The sequence below is a fragment of the Pezoporus flaviventris genome, unplaced genomic scaffold (assembly GCF_033815535.1).
Source record: "Pezoporus flaviventris isolate CSIRO_AGI_PZ_B2104156 unplaced genomic scaffold, CSIRO_AGI_Pfla_v1 ptg000188l, whole genome shotgun sequence".
NCBI lineage: Eukaryota > Metazoa > Chordata > Aves > Psittaciformes > Psittacidae > Pezoporus > Pezoporus flaviventris.
This window is the reverse complement of record NW_026892736.1, coordinates 3231073-3243801: the sequence shown is the minus strand read 5'-3', so window position 1 is coordinate 3243801 and position 12729 is coordinate 3231073. Positions and strand designations below refer to the sequence as shown.

General features: G+C 67.9%; 2 protein-coding genes across 2 annotated transcripts; one reads left to right on the top strand and one right to left on the bottom strand.

Annotated features, from left to right (window-relative positions):
* Positions 1 to 855: 855 nt before the first annotated feature.
* WDR54 (WD repeat domain 54) lies at positions 856 to 9097 on the bottom strand. Its single transcript, XM_061441081.1, has 10 exons — positions 9008 to 9097; positions 8142 to 8364; positions 7078 to 7140; positions 6308 to 6374; positions 5267 to 5323; positions 4492 to 4619; positions 3301 to 3401; positions 3070 to 3232; positions 1627 to 1701; positions 856 to 1086 (listed from the first exon to the last, which is right to left on the bottom strand). The coding sequence occupies exons 1-10, from the start codon at positions 9025 to 9027 to the stop codon at positions 955 to 957; spliced, it is 1029 nt and encodes a 342-aa protein (XP_061297065.1). The 5' UTR covers positions 9028 to 9097; the 3' UTR covers positions 856 to 954.
* A 978-nt stretch (positions 9098 to 10075) lies between these two features.
* Positions 10076 to 12679, top strand: CUNH2orf81 (chromosome unknown C2orf81 homolog). The gene is made up of 4 exons (XM_061441064.1): positions 10076 to 10084; positions 10182 to 10397; positions 11334 to 11519; positions 11698 to 12679. Exons 1-4 carry the CDS (start codon positions 10076 to 10078, stop codon positions 12487 to 12489), a joined length of 1203 nt encoding a protein of 400 aa, XP_061297048.1. The 3' UTR covers positions 12490 to 12679.
* Positions 12680 to 12729: the final 50 nt, after the last annotated feature.

Below are 12729 nucleotides of genomic sequence, written 5' to 3'. Positions count from 1 at the left end.
GAGCACTATGGGGGTGCAGCTCATGGGGGGGGTTGGGGGTACATGGAGTGGGGTGTGTGCCCCATAGCCTCGGGTAGCGTGGGGGGAGCTGGGCCCCCGGCTGCAGCCGCAGCGGGGCAGGAGGGGCCATGTGGGGAGCTCACCCCCCCCCTCCCCAGCCAAGGGCTGCGCTGGCCCCGCGGCACCCCCAGAGCCCCCCCAGGCCCTGGGAGCGGAGCCGGAGGCTGCGCTGGTCCCTGGGGCCACATCGGGTTCCATTGCTGGGACACGGCATTCCCATGGGAAGCGCCCGGGGGGGCAGGAGCAGCCCCTGCGCCCACCGCAGCCCGGCCGGGCAATGGGGTGCAGGGGGAGCCCCGGCGGACGCGGTGGCAGCAGCGGGGCCGGGGCCGGGGCCGGTCCCGGGGGGCGGCAGCGAGCACGGAGCCGCTGCCCCGGTGCAGAGCAGCTGCGGCCCCGCACATGCGGCCGGGGCTGAGCCCTCCCCGCGTCCCCACGGAGCGGAACCGGCTCCTGCTCGCCCCGGGGCAGGGCGGCCCCGCGGAGCTGCACCCACGGGTGGGACGTGGCCGGCGGCGCTCCCGGCCCCCAGCACCGGTTGGGCCGGGCTCGGATCCCGGTGGAACCGGAGCTGGGAAGAGCGGAGCCGGTTCTGCTCCCAGCCCCGCCGCTGCCTCGCCCCCGGAGGGCTGGGGGGTGGGAGGATGATGTGGGGCTGAGCGGCTTGATGTGGGGCTCAGCACTCAGCACCCCAAGCGCGAGCTCCCTGCTCACAGCGAGGGTGGGGTGAGGCTGGGAGCGAGGGAATCGTGGCCCAGTTCCACCTTCACCCGCATTCCCATCATTGGGACCCATGGAGCAGAAGGCGGGGGTCAGAGCCGCCCCCTGCTTACGGAGCCTCAGTGCCGCCGGTCCCGGTGCATCCCGGCTCTCCTGCCCCCCCCCAGGCGCGCTCTAGGCCCGGCTGTAGCGGAAGATCTCGCTCAGGTCGTAGCCGGTGACGGCGAAGGAGTTTCCCTCGGGATCGCAGAAGCGGGCGCCGCAGACCTGGGTGTCGGGAACGCGCTCGGCGTGACAGTGCTGGATCTGCGGGACAGGACACGGGAGGGGGCACCGGAGCACCCGGGAACGGCCTGACTGCAGCACGGGAACAGAGGCTGGAACGTGAGCCACGGCTTGAGCTCCGCAGTGCGGGAGCAGGAGGATCGTATCCCAGCCTGGTTTGGGTTGAAGGGACCTTAAAGCTCCTCCAGCTCCAACCCCTGCCCCGGACAGGGACCCCTTCCACTGGAGCAGCTTGCTCCAAGCCCCTGCGTCCAACCCGGCCTTGAGCACTGCCAGGGATGGGGCAGCCACAGCTTCTCCATTCAACCCATTCCCATGTTCCACCACCCTCTTTGTATCCCATCCAACCCTTCCCTATTCCAGTTGGAAGCCATTACACCTGATCTCATCCCTCTATCCCTTGTCCCAAGCCCCTCTCCAGGTTTCTCATGGCCCCTTCAGGCACTGGAGCTGCTCTCAGGTCTCCCCTTCACGCAGCAGAGGGGCAGGATCCCCTCCCTGAGCTGCTGCTCACACTCTGGGGTGCGCCCAGCACACAGGGGTTCTCCTCACCCAACTCACCTCAACATCATCGGTGTCCGGGTTCCTGCTGAGCTTCCAGACGTGAACAAAGGAATCCTCCGCACCCGAGAGCAGCTGCAGAGGGAAGAGGACAGAGGCTGTGGGGACCGGTGGTCCGGGGGGGGCACTGAGATGGCAGTGCCAGGGAGCAGCCCCTGCATGGCCACTGCAGGCTGCATGCTTTGGGATGGTGGGATGCAGGCGGGATGCAGGTGGGATGCAGGTCAGGATGCAGGCGGGATGCTGGTGGGATGCAGGCAGGATGTAGGTCAGGATGCAGTGTAGGATTCAGGGTGGGATGCAGATGAGGATACAGTGTGGGATGGAGGGTGGGATACAGATGAGGATGCAGTGTGGGATGGAGGGTGGGATGCAGGGCGGGATGCAGGTGGGATGCAGGGCGGGATGCAGGGCGGGATGCAGATGAGGATGCAGTGTGGGATGCAGGTCAGGATGCAGGGTGGGATGCAGGTCAGGATGCAGGGTGGGATGCAGACAAGGATGCAGGGTGGGATGCAGGTCAGGATGCAGGGTGGGATGCAGACAAGGATGCATGTGGGATGCAGATGAGGATGCAGGGTGGGATGCAGACAAGGATGCAGGGTGGGATGCAGGTCAGGATGGAGGGTGGGATGCAGACAAGGATGCATGTGGGATGCAGACGAGGATGCAGGGTGGGATGCAGACAAGGATGCAGGTGGGATGCAGAGGATGCAGGGTGGGACGCAGACAAGGATGCAGGGTGGGATGCAGATGAGGATGCAGTGTGGGATGCAGGTGGGATGCAGATGAGGATGCAGGTGGGATGCAGACGAGGATGCAGGGTGGGATGCAGATGAGGATGCAGGTGGGATGCAGATGAGGATGCAGTGTGGGATGCAGGTGGGATGCAGATGAGGATGCAGGTGGGATGCAGACGAGGATGCAGGGTGGGATGCAGACAAGGATGCAGGGTGGGATGCAGGTCAGGATGCAGGGTGGGATGCAGACAAGGATGCATGTGGGATGCAGACGAGGATGCAGGGTGGGATGCAGACAAGGATGCAGGGTGGGATGCAGGTCAGGATGGAGGGTGGGATGCAGACAAGGATGCATGTGGGATGCAGACGAGGATGCAGGGTGGGATGCAGACAAGGATGCAGGTGGGATGCAGAGGATGCAGGGTGGGACGCAGACAAGGATGCAGGGTGGGATGCAGATGAGGATGCAGGTGGGATGCAGATGAGGATGCAGTGTAGGATGCAGGTGGGATGCAGATGAGGATGCAGGTGGGATGCAGACGAGGATGCAGGGTGGGATGCAGATGAGGATGCAGTGTGGGATGCATGTGGGATGCAGATGAGGATGCAGGTGGGATGCAGACGAGGATGCAGGGTGGGATGCAGGTGGGATGCAGACAAGGATGCAGGTGGGATGCCGGGACACCCCTGCTCCCAGCTGTACCTTCCCTGTCTCCGGTGCCAGGTCCAGCGCATTGATCCACCGCGCGTGCGCGTTGACCTGTGCGCGCAGCCGCCCGCTCGCCGCCTCGTACAGCCGGATCTGCCCATTCCCGAAGCCAGCGGCCACCGTCCCGTGCCACAGCGCCACGGAGGAGCAGGTACAGCTGGGAACGGGACAGGGTCACCCCTGTCCAGCCCCACGGCTCCCCCCCATCATCGCCCCGGGGCTCACCCACAGGCCGGGACCTTGCTGACCAGCCTGAACTCCTCGCCTGTGCTCCACACACACAGGGTCCCGGCGTCGTCGGCGCTCACCAGGTCTCCAGCGCCGTCCTGCAGGGCAGAGCCGGGTCAGGGTCAGCATCAGCACAAGGTGCTCCCTGCCCCATTGCTGCAGGGCACAGCCAGGCCCAGGGTAGGGTTTAACCGCTCCCCGTTTAACCAGGGAGCAGGGCTGGCACCGGAGCCTCCGCCTGAACACGCTCGCGTTGGGCAACGCCGATGAGGCACGGGCTGGCTTTCGAGGAAGACTCACAGCGTCCCTGCCTGCGCTCCCGCTCCGCACCCGCGCCTCCAGGCACCGGAATTCCCATGCCGGGGCCTGTCCTTGCCCCGTGGGAAGCGTTAACAACGGAGCAAGGGCTGGGAGGGGCGGGCGGATGGAACAGGACCTGGGTCCTGCACGAGGGCAAGGACCGGCCCTGGGTGGGGACAGCCCCAGCACGAAGCCAGGCTGGGGAACACCGGATGGAGCAGCTCTGGGAGCCCTCAGAGCAGCTCCAGTGCCTGAAGGGGCTGCAGGAAACCTGGAGAGGGGCTTGGACCAAGGGCCTGTAGGGCCAGGCCAAGGGGAATGGCTTTAACCTGCCCGAGGGGAGACTGAGCTGAGCTCTTAGGCAGAAGCTCTTCCCTGTGAGGGTGCTGAGGCGCTGGCACAGGGTGCCCAGAGAAGCTGTGGCTGCCCCATCCTTGGCAGTGCTCAAGGCCAGGTCGGAAGTTAAATGGAGCTGTAAGAGGGTGCAAGGACGTGGCCTCGCTGAGGAAGGGGTCAATGATGAGGAACCCAATTGGTGCATCTGAGAGGTGGCAGAAGAGGCTGCCCTGCGGGGAGCTCCGTCCCGGTGCTGGACCACACTTCAACAGCTCTTCCCATGCTCCAGCACTGGGCCTTATGGATCCCAATGGATCCCGGGATCCCCTGAGCCGGCAGCAAGACTGTGAGGGATCAGCTCCCTTGGGCTGAGCCTCACAAGCAGGGGAACAGGGAACCGAGGTGCTTGGGCAGCAGAGCCCAGCTCAGCACCGACGGGGACGGGAACACGGGCACAGCTGTGGGTGGCTGCTCCAGGAGTGGGACCCCTCGTGCGGACACCCACAAACCCAGCGGTGCCGAAGCCCCCCCACCAGAGCCCCCAGGACCTACCGGGGCTTGGCCCTGCTCTGCCGCGATGTCGGTGACGGCGGCTCCGTGCTGCTCCAGGACCTCGCTCAGCGCCACGTTGGTGCCTTTGGGGGGGATGTCAAACACCAGCACCAGCCCCGAGGATGTCCCTGTGGCACCGGGGCGGGGGACACACACACATCACTGCCAGCACCACCCCTCGGCTGCGCCAACAGGCACCACGGGCACCAAACCTCCTCCTGCCCTTCCCTATGGACACCAGGCAACCCTGCATCCTTCCCTATGGACACCCAGCAACCCTGCATCCTTGCCTATGGACACCCAGCAACCCTGCATCCTTCCCTATGGACACCCAGCAACCCTGCATCCTTGCCTATGGACACCCAGCAACCCTGCATCCTTCCCTATGGACACCCAGCAACCCTGCATCCTTCCCTATGGACACCCAGCAACCCTGCATCCTTCCCTATGGACACCCAGCAACACTCCATCCTTCCCTATGGACACCCAGCAGCCCTGCATCCTTCCCTATGGACACCCAGCAACCCTGCATCCTTCCCTATGGACACCCAGCAACCCTGCATCCTTCCCTATGGACACCCAGCAACACTCCATCCTTCCCTATGGACACCCAGCAACCCTGCATCCTTCCCTATGGACACCCAGCAACCCTGCATCCTTCCCTATGGACACCCAGCAACCCTGCATCCTTCCCTATGGACACCCAACCTCCTCCTGTCCTTCCCTATGGCTCCCTCTCTGCCTTCCCTCCCATCCTTCCCTGTGCTCCACTCACCCACGCAGATGAAGCGCTCTCCTGCCGCAGCGATCCCACGGGCAAACACGGCTTGTGCTGCAAGGAAACCGGGAGCCGGTCACACCGGGAGCTGGTTGCACTGGGGGCACTGGGAACCAGTCACACCGGGGGACCAGGAGCCGGTCACAGGGAGCACTGGGAGCTGGTCACACTGGGAACCAGTCACACCAGGGGACCAGGAGCCGGTCACACCGGGGGCACTGGGAGCCAGTCACACCAGGGGCATCAGGAGCCGGTCACAGGGGGCACTGGGAGCTGGTCACACTGGGAACCAGTCACACAGGGGGCACCAGGAGCCAGTCACACTGGGTGCATTTGGAGCCGGTCACACTGGGGCACTGGGAGCCAGTCACAGGGGGCACTGGGAGCTGGTAACACTGGGAGCCGGTCACACCGGGGCACCAGGAGCCGGTCACACAGGGGCACCGGGAGCCAGTCACAGGGGGCACTGGGAGCCGGTCACATCGGGGGCACCGGGAGCCGGTCACAGGGGGCACCGGGAGCCGGTCACAGGGGGCACCGGGAGCCGGTCACAGAGGGCACCGGGAGCCGGTCACAGGGGGCACCGGGAGCCGGTCACAGGGGGCACCGGGAGCCGGTCACAGGGGGCACCGGGAGCCGGTCACAGGGGGCACCGGGAGCCGGTCACAGGGGGCACCGGGAGCCGGTCACAGGGGGCACCGGGAGCCGGTCACAGAGGGCACCGGGAGCCGGTCACAGGGGGCACCGGGAGCCGGTCACAGGGGGCACTGGGAGCTGGTAACACTGGGAGCCGGTCACACCGGGGCACCAGGAGCCGGTCACACAGGGGCACCGGGAGCCAGTCACAGGGGGCACTGGGAGCTGGTCACATCGGGGGCACCGGGAGCCGGTCACAGGGGGCACTGGGAGCTGGTCACATCGGGGGCACCGGGAGCCGGTCACAGGGGGCACTGGGAGCCGGTCACAGGGGGCACTGGGAGCCGGTCACACAGGGACCCCCTGGGTGCATGGAAGGGCTGGGCCCCGCCGTGGCGTTACCAGGAGGCTGCTCCGCGGCGTCCAGCGCGTGCCAGTAAACCAGGACGGAGCCGTCGGCCTCGTACATCTGCAGAGGAACAGGGCCAGGGTGAGGGCGAGAGCTGCGGGGGGGTCACCGGGGCCGGTGTGGTTCCTGCTGCACACAGCGATGGGGACGGGGGGGGGCTGGAGGGAAGGGCCACAAAGGTATCCAAGGGCTGGGCAGTGAGCAAGGAAAGGCTGAGAGAGCTGGGACTGCCCAGCTGGAAAGAGAAGGCTCAGGGAGAGCTGATCCCATGTGCCTGCAGTTAAAGGGCTACAGAGAAGATGAGGACTCCCTTTGGACAAGAAATGCCATGGGAAAGCCGAGGGGTGATGGGCACAAGTTACTGCTGGGGAAATTCCAACTGGACACAAGAGGGAAACCTTTCCCAGTGAGAACAACCAGAGACTGGAATGATCTCCCCAGGAAAAGCGGTGGATTCCTAACGCTGGCACTGTTAACACCGGGCTGCACAGGGTGCTGGGACACCCAGTCCGGTCATGCTGTGCCTGGAAAGGCTGGAACAGGCGATCCCTGAGCTCCCTCCTAAGATGGGATTTTGGATTCTATGATTCCTTTACGGCTTCGGGCCCAACCACTGCCCCAGGAGGTCCCCAAGAGACGGTGACAGCCCCAGACACGCAGCGGGACCCAGGAGGGCCCCAGGAGCCTCCCTCCCTCCCCCCAGCGATCTCATCCTCAGTGGTGTGAGGAATTCCCTCCTCCCCGTCCACGGACACCACCTCACCTGGATCCCCTTCTGGGAAGTCAGCACCAGCAGCACCCGCGAGGGCAGAACGCACCAGGATGCCTGTGGGGACAGGGCTCAGGGGGACAGGGCTCAGGGGGACAGGGCTCAGGGGGACAGGGCTCAGGGGGGACAGGGCTCAGCGGGGACAGGGCTCAGGGGGGACAGGGCTCAGGGGGACAGGGCTCAGGGGGGACAGGGCTCAGGGGGGACAGGGCTCAGTGGGGACAGGGCTCAGGGGGACAGGGCTCAGGGGGACAGGGCTCAGCGGGGACAGGGCTCAGGGGGGACAGGGCTCAGGGGGACAGGGCTCAGGGGGACAGGGCTCAGGGGGACAGGGCTCAGCGGGGACAGGGCTCAGGGGGACAGGGCTCAGTGGGGACAGGGCTCAGCGGGGACAGGGCTCAGGGGGACAGGGCTCAGGGGGACAGGGCTCAGGGGGGACAGGGCTCAGGGGGGACAGGGCTCAGGGGGACAGGGCTCAGCGGGGACAGGGCTCAGCGGGACAGGGCTCAGCGGGGACAGGGCTCAGCGGGGACAGGGCTCAGGGGGACAGGGCTCAGGGGGACAGGGCTCAGCGGGGACAGGGCTCAGGGGGACAGGGCTCAGCGGGGACAGGGCTCAGGGGGGACTGGGCTCAGGGGGACAGGGCTCAGGGGGGACAGGGCTCAGGGGGACAGGGCTCAGGGGGGACAGGGCTCAGCGGGGACAGGGCTCAGGGGGGACAGGGCTCAGGGGGACAGGGCTCAGGGGGGACAGGGCTCAGCGGGAGCCGGGCAGGGGGCACGGGGTGGGGGGCACGGGGAGGTGGAAATAGGGCAGGGGACACAGGGAGGGGGACACAGAGCGGAGGACACGGGGCAGGGGGACACGGGGCAGGGGGCACGGGGCAGGGGGACACGGGGCAGGGGGCACGGAGCGGAGCACGGGGCAGGGGGACACGGGGCAGGGGGCACGGGGCAGGGGGCACGGGGCAGGGGGACACGGGGCAGGGGGCACGGAGCGGAGCACGGGGCAGAGCCCTCCTCCCGTTGCCAGCCCAGCGGTGGCCGCAGACCCCGTACCTGGGTGAGCAGCGCGGCGCTGAGGCCGCTGCCGGGCTCCCGGGCCGGGAGCTGCCGGTGGGAGAGGCCGAGGCCGGCGGCGGCGGCGCTGAGGAGGCTGAGGCTGTGCCCGTGCACGGCGCTGAAGCGCTGGAGCTGCGGCGCGGGCGGGCGGAGCACGCTGAGGTTGTTGTAGAGCGCGGCGCTGCTGCCGGGCAGCGGCAGGCTCTGCTCCCGCCGGTACCTGCAGCGGGCACCGCCAGCTCCGGCCAACGGGCTCCTGCCGAGCCGAGCCGGCCCCGCCGCAGACCGGGCTCCCCCCAACCCCGGGCTCCCCGCTCCCGGCCCGGGCTCTTCCCTGAGAGGCCCCGTTCCCGGTTCCCTCCCGCGCTCCCCGTTCCCGTCCCTACCCCGCATTCCCCACCAGGATCCCCCTTCCTGTACCCGGCCCTGGTCTCTTTCCCCGGTCTCGGCCCCGCTTCCCCGCTCCCGGCCCGGTTCCCATCACCGGTTCCCCACGTCCCCACTCCGCGGTTCCCCGTTACCGGCCACGTTCCCGGCTTCCCCTTCCCCGGGTTCCCCGCTCCCGTTCCTGGCTCCCTACCGGAACCCTCGTTCCGGGTTCCCCTCCGGGGTCCCCCGTTCCTGTATTCCCCGTTCCCGTATTCCCTGTCCCCTTTCCCGGTTCTCCTCCGGGACCCCCCGTTCCCGTATTCCCCGTTCCCGTTCCGGGTTCCCCTCCGGGACTCCCCGTTGCTGTTCCCATAGTCCCTGTCCCCTTTCCCGGTTCCCCTCCGGGACCCCCCGTTCCCGTTCCCGGTTCCCCTCCGGGACCCCCCGTCCCCGTTCCCGTTCCCGTTCCCGTTCCCGTTCCCGTCCCCGCTCACTCGGTGACGGCCGCAGCCATGGAGACGGCGACGCTGCGTGATGAGGCAGAGGGCGGCGCGCCGAGGTGACGTCACCGTAGCGGTGAGCCTGGAGGCGGAGCCAGAGTTACCATGGAAACGGGGACGCGTCCGGCGGCGGGAGGGATGGGAGAGGTGGGAGGGGCCGGGAGTAACGGGGTGCAATGGGGTGCAATGGGGTGCAGTGGGGTACAATGGGGTGCAATGGGGTGCAGTGGGGTGCAATGGGGTACAATGGGGTGTGCTGGGGTACAGTGGGGTGTGCTGGAGTGTACTGGGATGTACTGGGATGTACTGGGGTGTGCTGGGTTGTGCTAGGCCATAGTGGGATGTACCGGGATGCACTGGGATGTACTGGGATGCACCGGGGTGCACCGGGATGCACTGGGATGTACCGGGGTGTACCGGGGTGTACTGGGATGCACCAGGATGTACCGGGATGCACTGGGATGCACCGGGATGCACCGGGATGTACCGGGGTGTACTGGGATGCACCGGGATGCACCAGGATGTACCGGGATGCACTGGGATGCACCGGGATGTACCGGGATGCACCAGGATGTACTGGGATGCACCGGGATGCACTGGGATGCGCTGGGATGGACTGGGATGTACCGGGATGTACCGGGATGCACTGGGATGTACCGGGATGTACCGGGATGGACTGGGATGGACTGGGATGTACCGGGATGTACCGGGATGTACTGGGTACTGGGATGCACTGGGATGTACTGGGATGTACCGGGATGTACTGGGTACTGGGATGTACTGGGATGCACTGGGTTGTACCGGGATGCACTGGGATGCACTGAGATGCACCAGGATGTACCGGGATGCACTGGGATGTACTGGGATGCACCGGGATATACTGGGTACTGGGATGTAGTGGGATGCACTGGGATGTACTGGGATTTACTGGGATGCGCTGGGATGCACTGGGATGTACCGGGATGTACTGGGATGTACTGGGATGCGCTGGGATGCGCTGGGATGCACTGGGATGCGCTGGGATGTACCGGGATGCACTGGGATGCACCGGGATGTACCGGGATGTACTGGGTACTGGGATGCCCTGGGATGCCCTGGGCCCCAGTGGCACTCACTGGGCTGCCCCCTCCGCCCCGTGTCCCCACACCCGCTCTTCCGCCCCCCCCAGAAGGCACCGTCCCGGGAGCGCGCGGCCCCGTCCCGGCCCCGCGGGGACCGGCCCCGGCCGCCGCCCGGCTCCCCCCCCGCGGGCCCGGAGCACGCGGCCCCGTGGCTGCGGCAGGAGCTGGGCAGGCAGCGGGGGGACAGCGCCGTGGGGGGGGTCCTGCGGGACCTGCTGCAGCGCGTCCTGAGCCAGTGCGGCCGCGCCAGGGCCCGGCGGGAGGTGAGAGAGCACCGGAGGGAGCGGGGAGGGCGGCGGGGCTGGGGCAGGGCTGGAGCCCGGGGAAGGGCTAAGGGACCTGGGGGGTTCAGTGTGGAGAAGAGAAGGCTCAGGGGGACCTGATCGCTGCCTACAAGTGCCTGACAGGAGGATGGAGCCAGGAGGGGCTGGGCTCTGCTCCCAAGGAACAAGGGATGGGACAAGAGGAAAGGGCCTCAAGCTGCCCCAGGGCAGGTTTAGATGGAGCTGAGGAACAATTCCTGCCCCAGAGGGTGCTCAGGCATTGGAACAGGCTGCCCAGGGCAGGGCTGCAAGGCACCGGCCCTCCAAGTGTTCACACCTCGTGGAGCCGAGGCCTCAGTGCCATGGGGCAGTGCTGGGGAACAGTGGGACTTGGGCAGCTTAAAGGGCTTTTCCAACCTGGCTGATTCCATGGCTCCATGGTTCTGTGGTTCCCTGGTTTCCTGCATCCATGATTCAATGGTTCCCTGGCTCCCTGGATCCATGGTTCACTGGTTGCATGGCTCCATGATTGTATGGCTCCCTGGTTCCTTGGCTCCATGATCCAATGGTTCCCTGGTTCCTTGGCTCCATGATTCAATGCTTCCCTAGCTCCCTGCCTCCTTGGATCCATGGTTCCCTGGCTCCCTGGTTCCATGTTTCCCTGGTGCCATGGCTGCCTGGTTCCATGTTTCCCTGGTTCCATGGCTCCCTGGTTCCATGTTTCCCTGGTGCCATGGCTCCTTGGTTCCCTGGCTCCCTGGTTCCATGGCTCCCTGGTTCCATGTTTCCCTGGTTCCATGGCTCCCTGGATCCGTGGCTCCCTGGATCCGTGGTTCCCTGGTTCTTTGGCTCCCTGGATCCGTGGTTCCCTGGTTCCTTGGCTCCATGATTCAATGGCTCCCTGGCTCCGGGGGCTCACCACGGTTCTGCCGGCAGCGGGTGCCCTTCACCGTGGGCCACGTGCGGGACGTGCTGCTGCACATGGCCCAGTGGCGCTTCCCGCTGCGGGACGAGGGGACCCTGGATCCCGAGGGAGAGGACGAGGAGCCCCAGCCCTGCACCAGCGACTCCTGGGCGGAGGGCGCCGTGCCCGTGCTGAGCACCCGGTGCTGCCCCGGCGAGGTGAGACACGCGAAGGGCCCCATCCAGGGACCCCCCGGCTGCTCTCGTCCCCCAGACCGAGGGCTCTGCTCCATGGGGCTGCCCGGGGGGTGCTGGGTGCTGCTGGGGGGTTCCTTACCCCACGAGCAGCAGCACCGTCGGCACCCACAGCGCACCCCAGCTCCCCCTCCGCCCCCAGGTCTCTGACCCATGCCCCCCGCTCCAGGCTGGGCAGCAGGACCCCGATGAGGTGGCGGACGCTGGATCCTCCCCGGTGGAGCCCCCGTTCCCCGGTGATGCCTCCGGCGGCAGTGACACCGCGCCGGGGCCGCCCCCGCCGCCGCAGGACGAGGCGGCCTCCGGTCCCCGGTTCTTCGAGGGCAAATCAGCCCGTGCCCAAGCGCCGGTGCCGCGGGCAGCCCCGCTCCGCCCGGCCAGGCCACCCGCGCCACCGGAACCACCGGGGCCGGACCGGCCGCCCCGGCCCTGCGGCGGCGAGGAGGGGAGCGCCGCGCTCAGCGGCCACAAGCCGCGGCTGCCGCCGCTCTCCCGCAGCAGCGTCTTCTCGCTATGGTCAGCGAGGGCTCCGTGCGGCAGCGTCCCGAGGCGGGGCGGCTCCGGCTCCGTGCTGGCGGTCCCGGGGCCGTGTCCCGGCCGGCGGCCCGAGCGCTGGATCCGGCCGCACGTGGAGGTGCTGGAGCCCGGAGCCGGGCGGCGCAGCCGGGGCCCGGTCCCTGCGGCGGGGTCGCAGCCCCAGCCCGCGGCGGCTGAGTCCCGGCCGCCCCCCGGCGCCGCTCCGCGCCCGCTGGGCTCCCTGCTGGACCCGGCCCGGCTGGCGCCCGGCGTCTCCGTGCGCTGGGGCGGCTCCGTGCGGCGCGGGGGGCACGGGGAGCGGGAGCAGGAGCAGGAGGAGCCGGGGGAGCTGAGACCCGTCTGCCCCAGCGAGCCCCCCGCCGTCATCGCGGCCGGGCGGGTGACGGGCGAGCAGTGAGCGCCGTGCTGCAGGCACCCAATAAACCAAAGGCGTTGGTGTCACCCGGCTCCTGCGTCCTGGTGAAGAGCAGCCCCGCGGCCACGGGGATGGCCCGTTTGGTCCCTGCACCCAAAGCCACCGCGGCCGGTGAGGCCGAGCCACCACGGGGCCCTTCGCCGGCTCTGCAGGGCTCCGGCTGCAAAACCGCCGCGGATTTGCCTCTGAAGAGCCACAGTTTGGTGCGGCGCCGGGCAAAGG